The sequence below is a fragment of the Pseudonaja textilis genome, chromosome 5 (assembly GCF_049901715.1).
Source record: "Pseudonaja textilis isolate UNSWEBS1 chromosome 5, rPseTex1.2, whole genome shotgun sequence".
In the NCBI taxonomy this organism is placed as follows: Eukaryota; Metazoa; Chordata; class Lepidosauria; order Squamata; family Elapidae; genus Pseudonaja; species Pseudonaja textilis.
The window spans coordinates 41,113,071-41,134,282 of NC_141994.1; the positions used below are offsets into that span (position 1 = coordinate 41,113,071).

At 36.4% G+C, this 21,212-nt stretch overlaps 1 protein-coding gene across 2 annotated transcripts in view; it reads left to right on the forward strand.

The window, feature by feature from the left end:
- Positions 1 to 21,124, forward strand: part of PLXNC1 (plexin C1) — a 62,583-nt gene extending 41,459 nt beyond the window's left edge. Inside the window, exons 15-31 of one of the 2 annotated variants that reach the window (XM_026698628.2) lie at positions 3,395 to 3,485; positions 4,164 to 4,265; positions 5,178 to 5,281; positions 6,390 to 6,437; positions 6,758 to 6,858; positions 7,670 to 7,868; positions 8,751 to 8,897; positions 10,538 to 10,715; positions 11,919 to 12,022; positions 12,199 to 12,253; positions 12,888 to 12,919; positions 13,010 to 13,117; positions 13,755 to 13,918; positions 17,061 to 17,208; positions 18,473 to 18,613; positions 18,858 to 18,932; positions 20,147 to 21,124. In XM_026698628.2, coding sequence (XP_026554413.2) covers positions 3,395 to 3,485; positions 4,164 to 4,265; positions 5,178 to 5,281; positions 6,390 to 6,437; positions 6,758 to 6,858; positions 7,670 to 7,868; positions 8,751 to 8,897; positions 10,538 to 10,715; positions 11,919 to 12,022; positions 12,199 to 12,253; positions 12,888 to 12,919; positions 13,010 to 13,117; positions 13,755 to 13,918; positions 17,061 to 17,208; positions 18,473 to 18,613; positions 18,858 to 18,932; positions 20,147 to 20,251 — 1,902 coding nt within the window. In that variant the 3' untranslated portion in view covers positions 20,252 to 21,124. Of the gene's footprint in view, positions 1 to 3,394; positions 3,486 to 4,163; positions 4,266 to 5,177; positions 5,282 to 6,389; positions 6,438 to 6,757; positions 6,859 to 7,669; positions 7,869 to 8,750; positions 8,898 to 10,537; positions 10,716 to 11,918; positions 12,023 to 12,198; positions 12,254 to 12,850; positions 12,920 to 13,009; positions 13,118 to 13,754; positions 13,919 to 17,060; positions 17,209 to 18,472; positions 18,614 to 18,857; positions 18,933 to 20,146 lie in introns of those variants that run through there. The other variant, XR_015743845.1, reaches the window with a different exon arrangement.
- Positions 21,125 to 21,212: the final 88 nt, after the last annotated feature.

The window sequence follows — 21,212 nt, forward strand, 5'->3', positions numbered from 1 at the left end:
ACAAATATAATGTTGAATGTGGTCATGCCTAATAAGATGAGGAATTCATGCATTTTGTTTGCGAGGCTTCTTGCATTTTAGATATTTAGTAGTGAGTCTGGAGGAAGTAAGGGGCGTGCATGCCTAATGTTGGATGTTGATTACTTGGTGGTCTGTTTTTTTTTTTTTAATATTCTGGAACTTTATTTCTCTCAACCTTCCAACTAATAGTCTCAATAAAAGCAGGCATCTTCAACTTCAATTTTAAAATCCCAAAAGCATTTCTCTATTGAATACATCACTAAGAAAGAAAAGAAAGAAAGAAAGAAAGAAAGAAAGAAAGAAAGAAAGAAAGAAAGAAAGACCAACCCTAAATTTTCCCACGCAACTCTGCATAGTTAAAAATGAGTTTCATCCGCTCCTCCCATGAAACGGGTCACATTGTCCAATTAGGAATCAGCCTGTTGTTTTAATAACAGTCCATATCTCGACAGACACCTACAGATGTGTCCTTGGATCTCATGGTTGAAGATCGTAACCTATGAATTCCATCTCACCCTTCCCTTCCCCCAATTCATTGGCAAGCTGAAAAGCAATAATAAACACAGGAAGCTTAAGTGCTTTTCTGTCTTGACAATTTCCCTGTTGAGAACAATCTTTCCTGATTCCTGCTCTGGAACTGGAATGCTAACATGATGTCTTTGGGGTATGTCCTTAGCAAAAGCTGCCAGTGCTGAAATTAACAAGAGTTTATTTTCCCTTTATCTTCTTAAAAGGCTCAGTGGGCAACTCATGTGCCAAGCAACTGAGGAATTCCCCCCCCACACACACTTTTCTTTCTTTTCCTTTGTATCAGATAGTTCTGTAGGGATTATCATTACTGCAGGACTCGTGTAACAGTAATTTTAACTCCTTGTTCAGCATTTTGATGGCAGATGCTAGGATGATGTGTGCATAAGTGCACCAAGGTGCCTACCGTCCCTGTCCTATTGTTTCTTTTATTTTTCTTATATGTACCCATTTCGTGTATTCATAACTATGTATACACTTATACTTATTATCTTGTAAACAATTGACAAATCAAATAAATAAATAAAATAAATGATCATGGATCACTTTTGGATGACTTCTGAAGTTTTGAAGTGAAAATGATGGTGACTTCACTTTTGCATCTGTTTGTGACTAATAATAAAAAATAAACCAAATTAATTTAGATTTCATCTTTACTTACTGAAATAGCCCAAGGAAGAGAGGGAGGGAGAGGAGAAGGAGATTTATGTAAACTTATTTCAATTAACCTTTGTTTGAAACTTACCATGTGTATGAAGTTTTAAACAGACAGTTCAAATCTAATCAAAGACATATATGTGAGATTGAATTATGTCTAAAACTATATCCATTGCACCTCTAATTTCCACTGTTTCATTGCCTCTTCTTTGATCTGGAAATAGCTTTTTTGAAACTTCATTGTTGTCTTTTCCTGTTTCAAGTTATTTAATAACATTAGTAAACTTAGCAAGAAATGTACTTATCCCTGGTCCCAAAACATTATGAAAAAGTCAAAAGGTATAACAATCTATATAAAGTTTTGTAAAATATTTCATTTCTTTCTCTTTCTCAGTTTCTTTTAGCACTTTACTATCTCTTTACTAATGAATTAATAAAGTATTTAAATAAAGCAAGGAAACCAGACACCAGATGTCACTAATCATGACACGTATTACTACAATACAATCCTGTAAAATTGGATAATATTTACTGGCAGAAAATATCTCTGAATAAAGTCTAGTATTACATTTATTTGCTCTAGTTTTTCATGTTATAAAAGTGTATCATATCTTGATCTATACAATTTAATATTGCAGTAGTTAGCCCTATGTTTTTTCTCCTTTTCTGTATGCTTCTCTCTCTACAGATCCTCAGTCTTATTTGCAGACACAAATTATCTACAATTTCCCATATAATCAGGAAAGTAGATATAATTTGTAAAATAAACAGAATACCTACATACTAAATATTACAAGTGCATTTTTATTACATACTAAATATTACGTACTAAATATTGCAAATGCATAACAAATCTGCATTTGTTATGCTTAGCATATGTGATACCTGCTCTTCATTTTAAGAGAGGAGAAATTGGACCTCTGCTTATGTTGCATACTATTCTGTAACGAGGAGAGATCTCTCATTGTTTAATTGGAAAGTGCATTTTATCTTTCAATAATATTTTTTCTTGAGTGCTGTTTAAGTAGAACTTGAGACTTTCAAGAAGAGATTGGACTGCCATTTGTCAGAAATGGTGTGGGTCTCCCGCTTGGGCAGAGGGTTGGACTAGATGTCCTATAAGGTCCCTTCCAACTCTGATCATCTGTTGAGAAAAATCTGTTAGAAAGACAAGGTATATGTCATATTCCCATTGGAGCCTGAATCTGCAGAGGAAGATGAGCCAGAGCTGGAGCTGAGGGAGACCGAGGAGGTGGCTTCGTTGGCTTCAGAGGAATGTAGGGAGGAGGCCAGGTGGGGCCCCCAGGAGTGGGATGACTTGCTAGCAGGAAGGAATGGGACCAAGATGACCAACAGAGGGCACACAGTGGAAATGAGGAGTGAAGGAGTTCAGGCGATGAGCAAGAACTACCCCCTCCTGATCCCTGAACAAGGAGAGTGGAGAGGACGTGGGAACAGCACAGGCCAGCCCAATGACTTGGGAGGGGAGTGCCCCGCCCCACTTCACAAGGCACACCTGTGGATTGAGACTTAAGGAGACACTGTGGGGAGGGACATTTATTGGGAATAAATGCTGAATTCATTGAGTTTTTAGTGTGCTGTTTCCAACATTTGGAGTTTCCTGGACTTCTTGCGTTATTTCTTGCTTCCTGGATTAGTTGCCTTGTTCCTTTGCTTCCTGGACACTCCCTTGCCCTGCTGCATTTCTTACTTTGCAGCCATTGTGCTCAGAGCATTTTGCTGCACTATTTGCAGCCAGAGGCGTGTGTGTGTGAGAGAGAGATCACTTTGCTCTGAGACTTGCCATAATTGGGAACGTTTGGGGGAAAGTTGGTGCAATAAAGGATTGGTGATTTGAACTATCAGCTGACTGTGTCGCCTCTGTGCCTTGACCCAGGTCATCACAGTATAATCAAATAAATTTAAAACATTTATTTATTGATTGATTGATTGAATGAATTTATATTGCTGCCTATTCGCACATGGCGACTCAAGGTGGCTTACAGAATATAAAACTAATAAAACTAATAAAAGAAGTGTCATATAATAAATTAACATAATTACTATCAACTATTTTGGAAATACAAAGAGTATACCAATTCTGTTTATTCCTATACCACATTCTGCATATACTGACTGCAATCTTCTAGAAATATATAATATATTATTATGTCTTATTTATCCAAAGGTCAAGGTGGGGAATTTTGTGTACGAAGTTCCTAATGAAAAGAACTATTCATTCTTCTACATTCTTTTGTTAATCCCGATAGTAATTGTGGGTAAGTGATTGCATACTTATCTTTACCCATTAATTTATTACAAAACAGTGGCTGCAAAGGATAGACAATGAAAATAAAATAAATGAAAATAAACCAAGTCATTTGATACAGCTCAAAGCTCTGCCAGTCACCAAAACCATCAGCTAAACCCACTCAGAGTCATCAGAGAGCACTTTACCTATAATCATCTCACAGCTCAGGAAGTTCTGCTTATACTGCATCTGACTAATGATCCATCCTATTCTTTTCTCTCCCTTGCTATACACAAAATCTTTCCAAGGCCTCAGACTGAATTGCCTAAATTCTTCAGTTCCATCAACATAATGAACCCTATAGATTTTCCTTCCTAGGCAGAGGGCTCCAAATTTTGTCAAGATTTGTGACAGTGTGAGGTGACAAAAAGGAAGGCATTTGAGGAAGGAGAACCCTACTTCCAAAATTCCAGAGGTTGCTTCGGCCTTCTACTACTAACTGTAGTTCTATTATTATTTTTAGGGTTGTTTGTAGCCTGCAGTTACTTTTAATGAATTGATTTAAATGTATTGAATGTCATTTTAAACTTGGCCACTTGGCACCAGTTTTCTGATATTTTTGTCCTTTTAAAACAAATTAAAAATATGTATGTATTAGGACAGATGGCATGTTAACACCTCTGTTAGCTTGATGTTATTTTTTTAGTTGCAGTTTTTGTCACCCAGCGAAAGTCCAAACAATTAAATCGAAAATTGAGTGAACATTTGGAGCTGTTGGAATGTGAACTTCGTAAAGAAATACGGGAAGGTAAATTTATATCAGCAGAATGCACGTGAATGAATTGATGCGTGGATGTAAAAGTCCCCAGAATTGTTGCATTGTTTTTATGCAATTATTTTACCATTGTATCCAATACAGAAATCTAGTTTGTAACTACATTACTACACTACATGACAGAGTTTTTCCTCAAAAATCCTTTAATATTCTTTATAAAACCCTTTGTAAAATTGTCTTGTTGTCTTTACTATTGCAAAGCTTCAATGCTCGTTTTAGCCAATCTTCCCTTGTTTGTAGGAAACAAGAACTATATATATATATACAAATAAACAAATATAAATAGACCTACAAGATCTACTCTCGTAGAAAGAGGTCAGTAATAGATAAATGTATGTAGATCTTGCCAACATCACAAATAACATACAAAGAAATTTGTTAGACTAGGCAAATGGTTTATGCATTTGCAATAATGTTAATGCTACACCTAAAACACATGATTTGTCCAATTTAATATAGCAAAAGCCATTCCTTAAATATCTCATACTAAGTTTTTGCATATTAAGAGAGAAGCTGTTTTTATGTGTTTATTTTAAATCTTCATGTGATTGTAGGAGCCTGTTCTGACACATAATCCATAATTGTCTTTATTGGCGTTTGGATTAAATTCTTCCATAGAGTATTTTTTGCTGATCTTACAATAAATAATCATTGGTCATTTCTATGCTGTATACAAAAATGGATTTTAAAAATCTGTATATTAAAAAGATAAGACAGTTTTGCATATTCCAGAGAAATAAATACACATACACAAATGTATGCACAAACACACATACTGATAACCATTCCTTTCTTTATCATTCCCTTCCAGAATCATAGTGAAAATTGTCATTAGGATGTAACATTATAAAAATAAACACTACAGCTGACTTTTTTGTTTTATAGGATTTGTTGAACTACAAGTTGAAGAACAGGATATAGTTGATAGCTTTGGAACAATTCCATTTCTTGATTATAAACATTTTGTTCTTAGGACATTTTTCCCAGAGGTAAATGATTATTTGTCTACAACAAACAAGTAATTGAAATAATGTATTTCAATTTATTAAATGTAATCTGCCCAACTCCATTACAACTCTAGATGATGTATAGAATCATTTTTTTCAAAAATAAAATAGACTGTACAACACAAAAATAACATCTGGAAAAAAAACAATCAACGTTTCACAACTCAGATAGTTGATAAGGATCTTTGAATCTTATTATTTTAAAATGCCAAAGATCATTCAGTTTGTAACTGAAAAAGTTTTTCTAATTTATCAATCCATTTACAAAGTATCATCTTCCTTTAATGTGATGGAATATGAAGATAATAAAAATAGATGTGAATTTCAGGGTTCCTTCCCAACATATGCAAATCTTTGGTATTTAAAAAAAGGACAAATACTGCAGTGTTTTAGATCAGAGGTCTCCAAACTTTAAGACTTATGGACTTCAACTCCCAGAATTCCCTGGCCAGTCTTAAAATTGCTAAGTTCTTGTTTATTTCTTCATATATATTTTTTTGAATAATGAGAACTTTCCAGAATAACCTGGTGCACTCACACTATCAGTTTCCATCCTCTGTGGATGTAGTGTGAGTAAGAGGGGTTTCAGATGAAAAATATTTCAGCTTTGAACCAGCATTAGTTTTGTTTTTCTTTTCTTAAGAAATTATTTCTGAACATGTGAGCTGTGGTGGCACAGTGGTTAGAGTGCAGTACTGCAGGCTACTTCTGCTGACTGCCGGCTGACTGCAATTTGGCAGAGAGAATCTCACCAGGCTCAAGATGAGACTCAGCCTTCTATGCTTCCGAGGTGGATAAAATAAGGACCCAGATTGTTGGGGGCAATATGCTGACTCTGTAAACCACTTAGAGAGGGCTGTAAAAGCAACTGTAAAGTGATATATAAGTCTAAGTGCTATGTAGTTTTCAGTATGCAGCTAATTTATAAGCCCATATTTTCTAATAATTTTCACATCACTTTCGTTTGTAGTTTAGAGGAGGAACATTCAGAACATGTCATTATACCTCATCAAAATCAGCATCATCTTTATATTTATGCTGCAAATGTTTAGAAACATGTTTATTGTTGTATTCACATTTTTTTGTTTAGGCTAAAGATATTTCATCTATATTTATTGACGACTCCAATGAATCACTAGTAAGTATAAATATCTATAGTTTTCATTCTTTTAAGTTTGTTGTGCTTTTAAAAATATTTCTAAAATTTTAGATTTTTTTTACAGAATTTAGAAATATAGCATATCCAAACTGGGACAGATATTGGAAAAACTCTGAAAAGTTTTACTCACAGGAATAATGTGTTCCTTTATCTGCCTCCTTTGTATTTCGTATAACATCAATATCTGTAGCAGGATTTCTAATTATCAAATTATGATTTTTACATTTTTAAGAATTAAATAAATACAACATTAAAAATAGGTGAACAATAATGTGATTTATGTCTTTCATTTCTTTCAGAGCAAAGATCAGGGTCTATATGCATTAATTTGTAACAAAAAATTTCTTGTTACTCTGATTCACATTCTTGAAAAACAGAAAACCTTTGATGTAAAAGATAGGTATGCTACAAAATTTAAATTCTTCAAGTTGTATAAAACTGGGGACAAAAGACACCAAATTGTCATTTTTTTTGTTAAAATAGTCAAAATATACTTGCTGATTTCTTCACTTTTTGAATAGTCAAAATTAGTTCTTCTCATCTTGAATAGAATATGTCACCCTGGGTTATGATAAGACATATAAGTCTTATCAATCAATACTTTCACTTTAATCTAGCCTTTGCATTTGGAAGATTTTGTGAATATTTCCCAACTGAAACAGATGGAGAAATAAGAAATTTATATTATTCATAATAAATCCATTTTTTATTCAGATGTGGAAAAGTTAGGGTGAGGTTAATTTTATGTTGCATCATTTGTATAATTTGAGCCATTAGGTGAATGAAGAATAACCAATTTTATTTTCTGAACAATACACAGGTATTTATTTATTAGCATTAGTTTTATGCTTCTGGTCCTTTTCTTCACCTGTAAAATGGCTAACAGAGTTTACATTCATGATATTCAGATTCTTAACTTTCCAAACAGTACAGATTTTTTTTCATATTTCTAGCCTTAATTGTTGATCTTGCCAAAAATGCTCTGCTCTTAGATGTACCAGAGTACCTTTGATTATCAATAAACAGATTATCTATCTGTTAAATAGACCCTTTATATTTAGTAGTTCCAGAAATAATCTCATGTTTTTGTATGGCACATGACAAGATGTGGGTGAGTTTGGATCAAGCTTGTGCTGTTATTATATGGTAATAATTTAGATTCCTAACATGCAGAGTTATTGTTAACCTGTTTTTTTTTTCTTTTTCAACAGATGCTTGTTTGCATCTTTTTTAACAATTGCACTACAGACAAATCTAGTCTATTTAACTAATATTCTAGAAGTTTTGACAAAAGATTTGATGGAGCAGTCTAGCAATATACAACCTAAGCTGATGCTGAGGCGCACAGAATCAGTAGTAGAAAAACTGCTTACAAACTGGATGTCAGTTTGCCTTTCTGGTTTTCTTCGGGCAAGTATTATGTATTATATGTTTTTACTATATTACATCAGTGAGCAAGAGACTAATTAATTTGCAGGCAGATTTTCCTGCTCACATTTCCCACACTTGGTCTTCTAGCAGTGTTGATCACCCAGTCACCGGTGATCACTGGTGGGATGCTGCCGGTTTAACACGCATGTTGCCTAAGGTGCTTGCACATAGCACTGAAAATGGAGCATTTAGAAGCTCAGCTGCTTACTTTCCAAGTCAACAGTGATAAGTAGAACAGTGAGGGGTGGGAAATCAGCTGTGCTGTGCGACTGAGATGAGCTACAAAGCAGGAAATAAAGGACAGGGGCAGGTGGGCGGGACAAGTAGTTTCATCAAAACTACTAGTTTGCCTGAACTGGTCTGAACCGGCAGCATCCCACCCCAGTCTTGCTTTATTTTGACACTGTGGACTACAGGCACAAGCTCAACAGACAGCCTCTTATTTTAATTAAATTTCATAATTTCAAATTTCATAAACCTGGTGTTCTGAATGCATTAAATAAATTCACACTGATACATGAGGCATAAGTAATCTATTACTTTAAACATTCCTGAATATTTCCTGCAGAAGCCACTTTGGCATGAGAGAAAAAATCTGACCAACTGCATGTTAATTTAATTCATTAGATATCATATTCGTTACAGCTTTTCAGCATTCATGTGCCAAATATAGACGCAAAGAAATAGTTTGGTTTCCAGGTTTTGTGTGAATTGAGAATGCATATTTTTCAAAACAGATTTGAACTACAACTGGGGCATACTTAGTGCTTCCCTTTTCCTTCTTTTTTCACACTATGTTCATTAAACAATTGCAAATAAATGCTGCAAAAGACAATAACTGTCTTTCATTTTCTTTCATAGGAAACAGTTGGGGAACCATTCTTTTTACTTGTAACAACTTTAAATCAAAGGATTATCAAGGGTCCTGTGGATGTAATATCTTGCAAGGCCTTATACACTCTAAATGAAGACTGGTTACTGTGGCAAGCACCTGAATTCAGCACAGTGGTATGTTACCTAATGACTTTATGACTGAAACCAGGACAGTTTGTATAAAAAAAAGCATATATTCCAATAATGCTTTGCATAATGTATTTTAAAAATCAAGGTTCGGTGCCAAGAAAGGCTGACTCTTTAACTTAATTTAATTTACAGATGTTTAATATGCCTTAGTATCTATTCATCTAGCTTTGGAAATTGGCAAAGAATTATTCCTATTATTTTTATATTTTTGTTGAAGATAAATTAGCCCCAGAAAATTAAAAACAGTTCCATCCAATAAAAATTCATCCAAGTATTTGTTTCATCTTTTCAATCCTGTCTTTGTGGTACTAAGTATCTCAACACAATCAACGCATGGCTGTATATCTAGGTCAGAAGTAGCGTAAAGCTCCGTGGAATCATTTTATCATTCTATTTCTGAAACTAGGCTTAGTGGTTTGCACCACCCACAAATCAGTCATTTCAACAGGAAGCAACTTTCAAAATATGTACATAATACCATTCCCTTCTTATTAAGGATGCAGGGTTGCATGTTATTCATGAATTAGACTATACAAGTAGTTGTCGACATACAACAGTTCATTTAGTGACTGTTTAACATTACTATGGCACTGAAAAAAGTGTCTACATTTATCTCTGTGAATGATAAGAGGGAAAGCATAGTATTGGAAATTAAAGAAGAAGAGCTATTTACGTGTCTCCGTGATTTTTATGGTGTTATAAACAATGTTCTTCCAATATGCTCAAGATGATCTAAGTAGTTTGGAGCTGTGGGAGAATCCAAAAACTATTCTGATAGTTTGTTCCAACTCAGTTGTACTACCTGATGCTCATTTTGTCCATGTAGAAAAGATCAGGTACAGAAAGGTTTGACAGGATAGTGTGGAACTAACCTCATTCTTTAGCCCTGGAAATATCCATTATCAAATGCTATGGGTTTTTTGTGCAATTGCTTTTCTAAACCACTTATTAAGCACAAAGGAAAAGAAAGTGAGACAAGGGAAGAGCAGGTTTGTATTTGTACAGCCTAAGGCCAAGTTGTAGATGGGCAGCATGATCAGAATCCTAAAAAGCCCATGGATTACTTCCTATGTATCTGTAAAAAGCCCTGGTGATTGTTTTTTCTTTAGCTATAGATTTGAGAACATAATAAAGCAAATCTCAGCAAATTGTCATCTGTTACCTTGAATTACTGAAATTCAGGGTAATAAGTACTATGCTAAATAAACACTACGGGATATAAATACTACTCCCAAAGCTTGGAGATGGTGAATATTATGGAGTTTATCTTACAAAATCTAGACTGGACCATATAGGAAAAAGAATGGCAGAGAATGACTTATGGCAAGAGGAAGACCCTTGCCAGAATGAAAACATTGGACAAGCAGTGATAGGACATAGAAGTCATAAAGAAAGAAAACAGGGAAAGATTTGTGTGAAGGTTGTTCATTGTGTATGTATCTGAGTGAAGCAGAATGTGCATTTGGAGTTTCATCCAAGAGAAACAAAAATGATGTATGATAATATTTTAGAAATCGGTGAATGCCATCATGAATACTGTTAGGTATTCCTAATAATCCTTATGTGTATTTTCTATCCAATTTCAACTTTTAAGTCACTTTGAATAAACATTCACACTCTTCCAGGTATTAAATGTTGTCTTTGAAAATATGCAAGGAAATGAGGCCAATGGCGCTGCTCAGAATATCCAAGTTAAAATATTGGATTGTGACACCATTGGACAGGCCAAAGAGAAGATCCTACAGGCCTTTCTGAACAAGAACGGATCCCTCTATGGTCTCCAGCTAAGAGAAATGGGCCTGAGTAAGATATTGATAATGCTATACTAGTTATAAATTCAAAACTAGCTGTTAGTTTTTCTTTCTTCACAACTGTATAATTGTTTTTATTATTTACTTTTAATTGTATGGTTTGCATTTTTTAAAAACTAAACATTATTATGTCTTTGCTACTTAACATAGGAATTATAAGATTAACTATTGGAGTTATTTAGAATAATTTAGTACCTGAATATGTCTTGGGTTATTTTGTGGCTTTTTGCTGAAAAGACACAATAGAAATGCGACCATTATATCTTTGCTCCACAAGCTACATTGCTCTCAGAGTGCTTTCAGGTACAATTCAAGGTGCTGATTGTCATCTATAACAAGTGTGTCTGGGGAATGGGGGCTATATAAATTGAACAAACAAACAGAACTCTCCACAGCCTGGGTCTTTATTTGTAGAACTGCAAATAAAGTCCCCAGTTGTTTCCATCTGTCCTGTCTGGCAGGAGGTGTGTGTTGTGAGTCCCATCAGTTACAGAATGTCATCTTGCAGGACTCAGAAAGTGATCCTTTTCTATTGTAGCCATGGAGATTAAACTGACCATGACCTGGCTGACTTGTCAGAAAGTTTTAAGGCATGGATTTGATTCCAGGCATGGGGGCTGGGAGGTTAGCTGGAGTCCCTAAGGTGTTAGACTTTACTCAGTTATCATGTTAGGATTTAATACATTGTTGGTTCTGAACTTTATTTTGTACTGTATTTTTTTATAAGATACTAGCCATCCAGGTTGTTACAGAGAAATGGAAAGTGATAAAAATCAAATCGAATTGATCCAATCATAAAAATTCTAAATTGCATAAGTGAGCAAGTATGTAGCAATAGGCACAAATAGTGTGTTAGGGCAATGCTACAATTAGTGTAGCAATTTTTGTTGACCTAGAATACGTACTGGCAATATCCCCTTCAGCAGTGACAATAGCACACTCGCATAGTCACTTTGAAGCTTTTCACAAAATTCTTCTGTGATAAAGAATTTGGAGAAAAGTGAAGAAATGAGTAAGGAAGAAATGTGATACAATTGCAAGCAACATCTTTTATGTGAAACATACAAAATAAACAATACTATAGAACAAACATTAACATTTACTAACATAATATACTGCTTTAACTTCACAGGAAAAGGCTGTTCTTACCTTTTTAAAACAAAGCGCAGATTAACTATTTTATTTGTGTTGTCAGCTCTTGAATCAGGTTCCCAAGCAAAAGAACTTCTGGATGTAGATGGTTCCTCCGTGATTTTGGAAAATGGAGTTACTAAGCTGAACACCGTAGGCCATTATGGGGTAAGAATCCACATCCAAATGTGTTGAAAATTTGCCTTTGTTAGGGGAGTATTAGGCAGATGTTAATTTATAACATGCATTTTCATTTTGTTAACATACGGAGCATATGTAAAGAATGACAATTGGATACAGATTTCAGGAAAAGTAAGAAAGATGGCTTTATTGTATGATTTCAGATTTCAGATGGAGCAACAATGAAAGTATTTAAGAAGAAACAAGATATATCAGCTGGTAAAACAAATAACATAATTATATAATATATTGGATTTTTGAAATTTTAAGTTTGTGGTAATTCTTTGAATTATAATTGAATTATAATTCAGAAGTTCATATGAACTGAGAACTGATTTTAGATATACAGTAATATGATAAGAACTAAAATTATTTAACTGAAGAAAAATCAACTATTCTGTTCTCAATACTGGGCAGTTGTATGATTCTAAGAAGCTCATTTGCCCAGTCCAGGATTTCGATTTTCTCCAAATCAAACAATATGTAAGACAAATTGAATACTTCATGCCTTGCAAAAATCAACTAATAGAAGTCTTGAAAACCCAATTTTGAAAAACTAATTCAAAACCAATTGAGAAAACATTTACTTCCTCCAGATGTTGGGATTACTGTTTTCTGATATTTCTAAGCGAGCATCTATTTCCACTTAAGTATTAATTGTACCAGTTAATAGAAAGGACTACCATGATTAAAGATAGCATCTAAATTGGCAGTAATCTGAATAGGAATAAATTTAACCATGCATGTTTTAGTGTATTTTTCCTGAGCATCAGCCTACTTTCTAGGTCATAGCTTGATCTTTATGTGTGCATTCAGTTTACCCTTTCCCCCCCACTCTTCACATGTTGACCAGATGGAGAATATTCTGAGGACTATTGCCATCTGGTAAGTCAGCTTAATACCTAGTAATTAGTCATTTGTTTAGCTCCTTAATAGCAGCATTTCCATGAACATCTGTGTAAACCTTTCTTATAGATATTACCAGATGCAGAAGCAGCCAAAGAATCACAGAGTGCAAAACATAAAGGAAAACAAAAATTTAAAGTCAAAGAAATGTATCTCACTAAACTTCTCTCTACTAAGGTGACTCTGAGATTTTATTTCTAATCATAAAAGAATGATATAATGCTATAATTATTCAGTGTATATTCTGTTACTTTACAAAATGACTTGCTTGCATATGAAGGCTAAAAAGCATTGGGACAAGGAATATATGACAAGACTTTCTATTTCATATGTAAAGCAACAGCATTTTGGGAATGCTTTATATATACCTGTAATTAAATACTGGTGTCATTAAGTGCATATAATTATGCACTAAATCATGGTTATATGACATCAATTTATATAAGAAGGCTTCCTCTTTGACTTACATGAATTGAGAATCATTGCACGTTATGCATAGAGGAGCTCTAAGAAGGGCTGCATTCATGACTATCAAATGATTGTGAGGATAAAGTGTTTGTGGAAATGGTGATTGAGGAAAAGCACATATATTGTGTCAATCTTCCTACATGGAAGGAGATATGTAAGTGTAATTAGTAAAAATTAATATGTGTCCTTGCATGAAGTTATAGATATGTTAAGCTTAACTGGAGTGTATTGGCTCCAGTCTTATAAATTATTTTAATTTATACCCAAGCAATTTTACACAGACACACACACAGAGAGAGAGAGAGAGAGAGAGAGTAATGAAATGCTTTTTTTGTTTTTGTCACAGGTTGCTATCCACTCAACTGTTGAAAAGCTCTTTAGAAGTATTTGGAATTTGCCCAACAATAAAGCCCCAATTGCTATTAAATATTTTTTTGATTTTCTGGATGCTCAGGCTGAAAATAAAAAAATTACAGATCCTGATGTGGTTCACATATGGAAAACCAACAGGTATTTATGTGCTCACTGTAACTTGGTAGCATATAGAATATTCTTGCTTTTTGGCAGATAAAGTTGTTTGTAGTTCTGGGGGATTATTTGGAGTGAATTTGATTCTGTGATTCCTTAGGAAGTGAACAAGCCTATTAGCTTAGCCATTTGTCTGATAAATCCAGATTCCCCTTCTATGATTAAAGCTTCCCATGAGGTGACTTGTGGTTGGATGTGTGCATTAGTGTTAGCCTTCTTCAGGGGTGGGATGCAAATATTTTTGCTACCAGTTCTGTGGGCATGGTGAGGTGGGAGTAGCTAGGTGGGAGTGGCATGGCTTTTTTTGCAGCACCCCCATCGTGCTCCTTTTTTTCTTTTCTTTTTGCCTCCTGGGCTTCAGGGAAGCCTCCTGGGCGAAGCAGTAAGACAGCAAGGGGGATCCCAGCACAGCTGATCATTGGAACAGATGATTGTTGGGAGAAGAAAAAAGAAATACCATAAGGAGTAACTTGGTGGGGTGGAGCAAGCGGGGAAGAATGCAGTCAGCGATGTCGTGCATGAGCGCGATGTTGCACATGCGCGATAAGGACTGGCTGGGAGGGGAGGGTGGAGAGGGGTGGGGCCAGCCAGGGACACGATTTGCCGGTTCTCTGAACTGTGCAGAATTGTAACAACCAGTATGAACCAGTAGAATCCCACCCCCGGCCTTCTTGAATAAAGGGTGTCCCTTTGGCCTTGAAGGAAGCTATTGTGTGTCCTATCCTCAAGAAACCATTATGGAGTCCAAAAGCCTGGGACAATTATATCTTTTAAAGATGATGATGGAGAAGGTGGTCAAACTTCAGCTTCAGGGGACCCTGGAGGAAACAGTTATTTTGAATCCATTTCAGTCAGTTTTCAGGCGAGAATTTGGTACATACAGAGGTAACATTGGTTGCATTTGTTGATGACTAAGGTGAAGCCAAGACTGAGGTGGTATATTGATCCTGATTTTTTTTTTTTATCAGCAACTTTCAATACCATTGACTGTAGTATACTTTCAGGTTGACTCTGGGCCTTGGGTGCAAAGCGTATTTTATAATCTCTTTTCTCTGCAGCTAATATCAACTTATGTTAATTGAGGAGGACTCATTAGGTACTACAGGCTCTCTTCCATTCTATAATACATGAAATTGTCAGGTTTAACATATACATAAAACTGCTGGATAAGGTCAACTGTCAGTTTGGAGTCAGGTATTATCAGTCTGCTAGTAATGTCCAGTTATCTATTGACTCTGGATTGGCAAAGTGACACAGTTAAAGTCCTAGCCTAGTGCCCACAGGCTATATGGGTATGGATGAAGAAAACTGACTCAGTCTCGGTCTTGAGAAAACCAAGTGGCTATGTTTACTCAAGCTCCTCCCTCAATATACTAACTTTCAGTGGGATGTACTTCTTCATTTGAGATGGTGTGCAATTTGGGGTTCCTTCTGGACTTCTGGTTCCTTCTCTCTTCCTGCTTGAAGAGAGTCTAATGCACCAGTTTCCTGAACTATGAAGCCCTTCAGATAGTCACGCACGAACCAGTCATTTCACAGTTAGATTATTATAACAGGCTCTGGACTGGACCACCTTTAAAAACGATCCAGAAGCCACAGCAGTTTCAGAATGCAGCAGCGGAAGAAAGTAGTTGACCTGGCTTAGGCCTGGCTTTCTGAAAGGCTGCTTATCTTCAATTGTTTCTGTCCATCCTGTGTGAACAAGCAAGGTGGGTGCGCTTTGAGCCCCAAAGATTAAACAGTGCCATCTTGTGGGACTGAGGAAGCATGGTTCCTGTTGCAGTGCCTGGGTTTTGGAACATTGTCCCAGTCATTCAGGGAGCTTTTGGAAACTTTTAAAAATCTATGAAATTTTTAAAAAGATGGTTGTTCCCCAGAGCCTTTCTTTATATTAACTGTGTTTGCTGAATAGCTGGATATATTGTTCTCCAGTCAGCCATGGTCCTTTTTTACTTGTATCTCTAATATTACTCTTTTTTTTATTTGTAAGTCATCCAGAATTACAAAGAAATTGAATACATACATGTATGCAGTGGTGGGATTCAGCCGGTTCACATCAATTCAGCCGAACTGGTTATTAACTTTGTGTGCAGTTCGGTGAACTGGCTGAATCATCACGCCTGGCCCCACCTTGTGGCTTGTCCTCCCCCTCCCCTCCTCCCCTTGCCCAACCTCTCCTGAGACCATCTTGGCGCTTCTCTGACCGGCTCCCCTCCCCCCACCAAGCAAGCAACATTGGTGCAGGCAAAACTCCAAGGCAGCTCTGACAAGGCACTCGGAGGGAGGAGCTAGAGATCCTAAACAGGTGGCCAGGCTAAGTGCCTGAAGGACCCCGTCTGTCACCAGTTCTGCCTCAGGGGCAGAGGATGGGGCCTCAGCCAGGGAAAGGTTATTCCCAACTCGCGGGCTGACTGGCTTCTTCCCAGCAGCTCTTTCTCTGCTTTTTGGCATTGGCCACCAAAGACAAGGTTTTTGTGGGCAGAAGAACTTGCCCCACCTGCAACCGCCCAGATCCCCTTGCTTCCCCCAAGCATTCCTTTGCCTACCTGATTCCCAGCTCTTGCCATTGTGTGCAGGGAAACAAATGTTTATGGGACTAAAAAAAATAAAAGTTCAATCAGTCAATTCCAACTTCTATGGTAACCCCCCCTCCTCATTCCTCACCTCTTAAAAGAGCCGCGTCCAGAAGTCTGAAACAGCCACGAGACCAACGTGCAAACAAGCACCCTCAAAACAGCCTTTTGGCAAAGGGTGGAAATTTAACAACCGGTTCGCCCAGGCTCAGGTTGGCTGTCATAGGAGGCTCATCCCACATGTGTGGCAGAGCTGGAGGATGCAGATGGGCCACGCCTCTCATGACAGCCAACCTGACCCTGGACGAACCGATAGTTAAAAGTTTTTAAATCCCACCACTGCATATAAAAATGCATGCACACACACATTACAATTTCAGAAATTATTAGCACTGCAGGGCATGTTGAAAATGTGTCCATCAATTGACAGTAAAATAATTTTTATGTTACTTTTAGTTAGTGTTTTTTACAGTAAATATTTGCTAGATTTTCCATGAAGGATTTGTATTTCATTATTTTAGTATAACTTTTTAAATACCTTTTTTGACTAGTCTGCCTCTTCGATTCTGGGTGAATATTCTGAAGAATCCTCAATTTGTCTTTGATATTAAAAAGACTCCACATATAGATGGCTGCCTGTCAGTCATTGCACAAGCATTTATGGATGCATTTTCTCTATCAGAGCAACAGTTGGGAAAGGTAACGTCTTATTTTTCATGCGTACCAAGAGCCTCTTTTAAAAGTTTCCCAGGAAGGAGGGAGCATATTCAGAATGGGAGGTGTGGAGACAAGAGGCAGCCTGGTCTGGAGCTGGGTAGCAGATAGAAGAAAAGAGTTAGGATAGTCTTTCCCTAGAATCTCCTCTTACTGTATGGTAGTAGTAAGGGTTCAATCTAGCTTGTTTGGTTGTTTGCTTGCAGACGTTTTATTACCCAACTAGGTAACATCGTGAGTACTAATTAGTGTGGATTTTGCAAGCAAATAACTAAGCTCAGAAAGAACCCAAGAAAGAAAGAAAGAAAAGTTGTTCTGTTAAGTTGTCCAGGACTAACTTTCAGATAAGTGAATTAATAGGATTACAATCTTCCAAGCACTGTACTATTCCTATTGAAAATAGTAATTTCATCTGTAAATGTGACTCACTGAAAAAGTATTTCCTGAGCCATGTCCACATTCTTTTGGGAGTATAACTTCATATCTTCTATGTCTATAGTTTTTTAGAATAGCTTCATAATCTGTGCAGAGATATTAGCTTAGGAAGCTCTTACCTGGCTTCTTGGATATGATTTCTGCTAGACCAGGATCACTTGAGGTGCTTGCTAACTAGCCAGTTTGGCCCAGTATGTATGAACAAATTATTAACTTTTCCTAATTACCAGAAAACTGCAATCATTTTGCATGAATTTCTCTAAAACCTTGTGATGATAGTTTTAGCACAAGCAAAGTTTGCTTTTATAAGAAAAGACTCATAGGCAGGAGGCTGCCCAGAGCACAAATGGGGTGTGTGGAATCACACTATCAGGAGTTGGGATCCAATGCAAAAGCCCCTTTTTCTTCTAGGGCTGACCAGCTGCCCTATATTTCTTTTGTGTCCTGAAAAAGACCCCTATGTTAGCTTTGTGAGCTCCCCGATTCTTCTGTCGCTGTTCTTAAGAAAGTTTTGGTGCACCTGGCAAGAACCAGACATATATTTTCCTGCTGTTCTGGCTGGAAGACTATATTCCAATGATGCTGGTGGTCTTGTTGTCTCATAATTAACTTTTCCTAAAATTTAGTGCTCAGAGATTTCAGGGAATGGTTGTAAACCTGCAAATAGTCTATTAGGTCCACCAAGATAGCCTGACATGACTGATGACCAGAACCGATTGTTCCCTAATTTAGACAACAGGGGTGGGGGGTGGTTCACTAACAAATGAGGCCTCTTGCTAACTTTTATGGTGTCTTTTCTTCTTCCTCCTCAAAGGAAGCACCAACAAATAAACTTCTGTATGCTAAGGATATACCACTTTATAAAGAGGAAGTTAAAGCTTTCTATAAAGCAATAAGGGATTTGCCTCCACTGCCCAGAGCAGAGCTGGAAGAATTTTTAATTCTGGAATCACAGGTATCTGTCTATTATTTCTGCTGTAGTTGGAACTTAAAAATATATTGTAAATGGAGTTGTGTCTTAATGTATTTAAAGGACAGTTCCCATTAATGGATTTATTCAGAAACATATCAAAGGTTCCAGTAATATTTTCCTTTATCTTTCAATGTTTACTTGTAATTCTTTTTACCATTTTATGTACTATGGATAGTAGTGGTATCTTTAAATATAAACAGTTCCTCAAACTTCATTTTTTTTATAGAAACATGAAAATGAATTTAATGAGGCTGAGGCCTTGAATAAAATTTACTCCTATATAACAAGATACTTTGATAAGGTAAGAGCCCCCCACCCTCCCTAATCTAGACTGGCTGTTGTGGACTACTGAATGGCATAGCCATAGAATGTCCAGGAACATTCCAATTAGGGAAGAAAGTGGTTACTGTATTAGCACATGATATACATGGGCAATTTTCAACTCTAAAATCCCTGTTTGGCCCCACGTGTGCACTGGCACTCCTCCAATACTTATCTCTGCCCTTCTAGTTAGGACAGGGGAAGGGGAGAGGAACTGGACAGAAACTAATTGGAAGTGAATAAACTGTCCCTTAAGGACTAATAACTCATATGGATTAATGACCTTGAAGCAATAGGTTGTGATCCTTTTTATAATGACTGAATCCCTATACCCTATTTCTATATCTACATATATTCCTATTCTACTATTCTATCCTTCCCTACCCTACCCTACCCTACCCTATCCTACCCTACTTTCTATTCTACCCCAGGCACCTTGCATTTTATTCTTAAGGCCAGTGCTGTTTCCTACTGACAATATAGCACTGTTTTTCACAGGCTGACTAATAAGATCGTCTGGCTGGCAGGGGGGTGGGGGGTAGTAACCTGTAGTTTGGCAAAGCCATGCACAGCAAAAGTGTTACCCACCCCTTTTCTAAGATTTAATAAGAGCCAAAAATTAATTTAGGAGAATCCAGAGTTCCTTTAGATTTTGCATTCTTTGTCCCCTGGCCTTTGCTGTCTTCTTTCTCTTGTGCAAGCCTTTGGAAACAAATCTTATTTTTATGGAAAACTGTGATTTCTATAAATAAAATATAGAAGTCAATGCATGTGAGGTAGATTAACTAGACTGACTTAATCTAGTTAGTTTCCAATCACATTTTTTTTTCATGATCTCAAAAACATGTTATTTCTGGCTGGCAGGTAATGAAAATATTTTAGTGCTCAATATTTAGACTTGAATAGTTGATTCCTGTTGATTATTGAAGTTGGAATTTTTCTGCTTTTAGCAGATATACAACATGAATCTATTGCTATTTGAGTTGTATTTACAGAAACACTTGTGACTTTAATTGCTAGTGCCGACAGAAGTGTTCATCTTGTGATTAATAATAACTTGCAAAGGAAGATGCAAAAATAGCCTGGCTTTAGAAGGAACCGTTACTTAAGCAGAGCTTACTTTTTAACATTGGGTTGGGGGAAATGTTTTTTTTTTAATAAGCAAAATAAATATACATTCCTTTGTTCTCATAGATACTGAATAAATTAGAGACAGAACGAGGGTTGGAAGAAGCCCAACAGCAACTCTTAAATATAAAAGGCTTAATGGATGAAAAGAAAAAATGCAAATGGGTGTAGTCATTTAATTTTATAATTGCTGCTGTTATGGAACCAAATTCAAAATATTGGCCAACTAGTTCTATTCACACAAAATCAGCAACGGATGCCCTCAGATCGGAACAGTCATCTCCAGATGTGTCAACAAAGTGGAGCCTGGACTGAGACATATACCTGCCTGCCTCTGGCATCTGAAGGAATCCCACTATGCAGATCTTCCCTTCTAGATTGATACAATCAAGTAATTTTTGGTTTATTTTTTTGCATTAAAAACCATCTGAAATGCAGTTCTTATATAAACAAACTGGTTATGTTATCGTTCACAACTTTGTCTAATTTCGATGCTGTTACTGAGCAGCAATTTATGTGCCTTAAAAGACCTCTCAGTTGGTTTCTGATAAGCACAAATATATCCCCTTGTTATTCATAGTCTGAGCGTCAAAATTAGAGAGCTTTCAACTGCTACATGGCTGTATAATGAAGTGCAGATTTTCAACCTCCCCCAAATAGTTGCACATTGTGGCACAACTGAAAGTGATGTGGGACTGAAATAGAGGGGAAGATTACCACCCAGCACATTGATACAGCTATGCAATTCACCTCTTGATAAAGTGGGTTTATTATCCAGCTCTACCACTGAAGATGTCACTGACGCATCCATGTAAGTTTCTTGGCATGATAATGGAAGTGGTTTGCAAAAGGCAGTTTCCCTGTTTTCAGAACACAAACTTACACTTTGAAATTCTTCCATCACTGTATCTGCACTTTTTAAAAATGGAGCTGGTGGCCTTTCCTATCTGTATTTTCATTAGTATATACATGCATTGTAAATATAAGGGCAAAAATAAAAATTACAAAGGGGTTTTTTTTAACAACTGAAGATTCATAAATGTATCATAATTTTATTATTGAGTAGTTTATTATATAAAGTAAATGTGGATGAGGGCATCACGTAGATTTAGGCTCTTCCTCAGCTTCTATG